Below are 452 nucleotides of genomic sequence, written 5' to 3'. Positions count from 1 at the left end.
CGCACTGCGCGGCCCCCGCGGCGCCTCAGTATCCAGGAAGAGCAGGGTGCGCCGGGAACCGCTGGAGGAACTACAACTCCCAAAAGGCTTTGCGGAGAAAGGGTGCTCATCACTGGCCAATGAGGGAGAAGGGGCGGGCGCGCGCCGGGACGCCAGCCCGAAGTCGAGGCAACGCGCTCCGAGCCAATGGGAGGGGACGAGGGCGGGGCTTAGGAGGGCGCGCTCTGGTATGATTGGCTGAATGCGTGTGGGTGGGGCTAAAGTGGGGCGCGCTCACAGCTCATTGGCTGGAAGCGCGAGGGCGGGGCTCCGAGGAGCGCAAGCGGCGGTGGCGGTCATGGAGGGAACCAGCGCCTCCTTCCGGAAGGTGAGAGGGGGGACGTGGGGTCGGGTCAGGAGGCACCCTCTTAAGGCGGGCGCATCCCAGAACCAAGCCGCGACCCCAGCCTGTG

The 452-nt window shown here is 68.4% G+C and overlaps 1 protein-coding gene across 3 annotated transcripts in view; it reads left to right on the top strand.

Annotated features, from left to right (window-relative positions):
* The first annotated feature begins 6 nt into the window (after positions 1-6).
* The window catches only part of STRA13 (stimulated by retinoic acid 13), a 3056-nt gene continuing 2610 nt past the window's right edge, over positions 7-452 (top strand). For all 3 annotated transcript variants that reach the window (XM_014531250.1, XM_005883648.2, XM_005883649.2), the window contains exon 1: positions 7-367. In XM_014531250.1, the coding sequence (XP_014386736.1) occupies positions 242-367 (126 nt within the window). In that variant the 5' untranslated portion in view covers positions 7-241. The remainder of the gene's footprint in view (positions 368-452) is intronic.

This window comes from Myotis brandtii, unplaced genomic scaffold (genome assembly GCF_000412655.1).
Source record: "Myotis brandtii unplaced genomic scaffold, ASM41265v1 scaffold797, whole genome shotgun sequence".
Lineage (NCBI taxonomy): Eukaryota > Metazoa > Chordata > Mammalia > Chiroptera > Vespertilionidae > Myotis > Myotis brandtii.
This window is presented reverse-complemented; position numbering and strand designations above follow the sequence as displayed.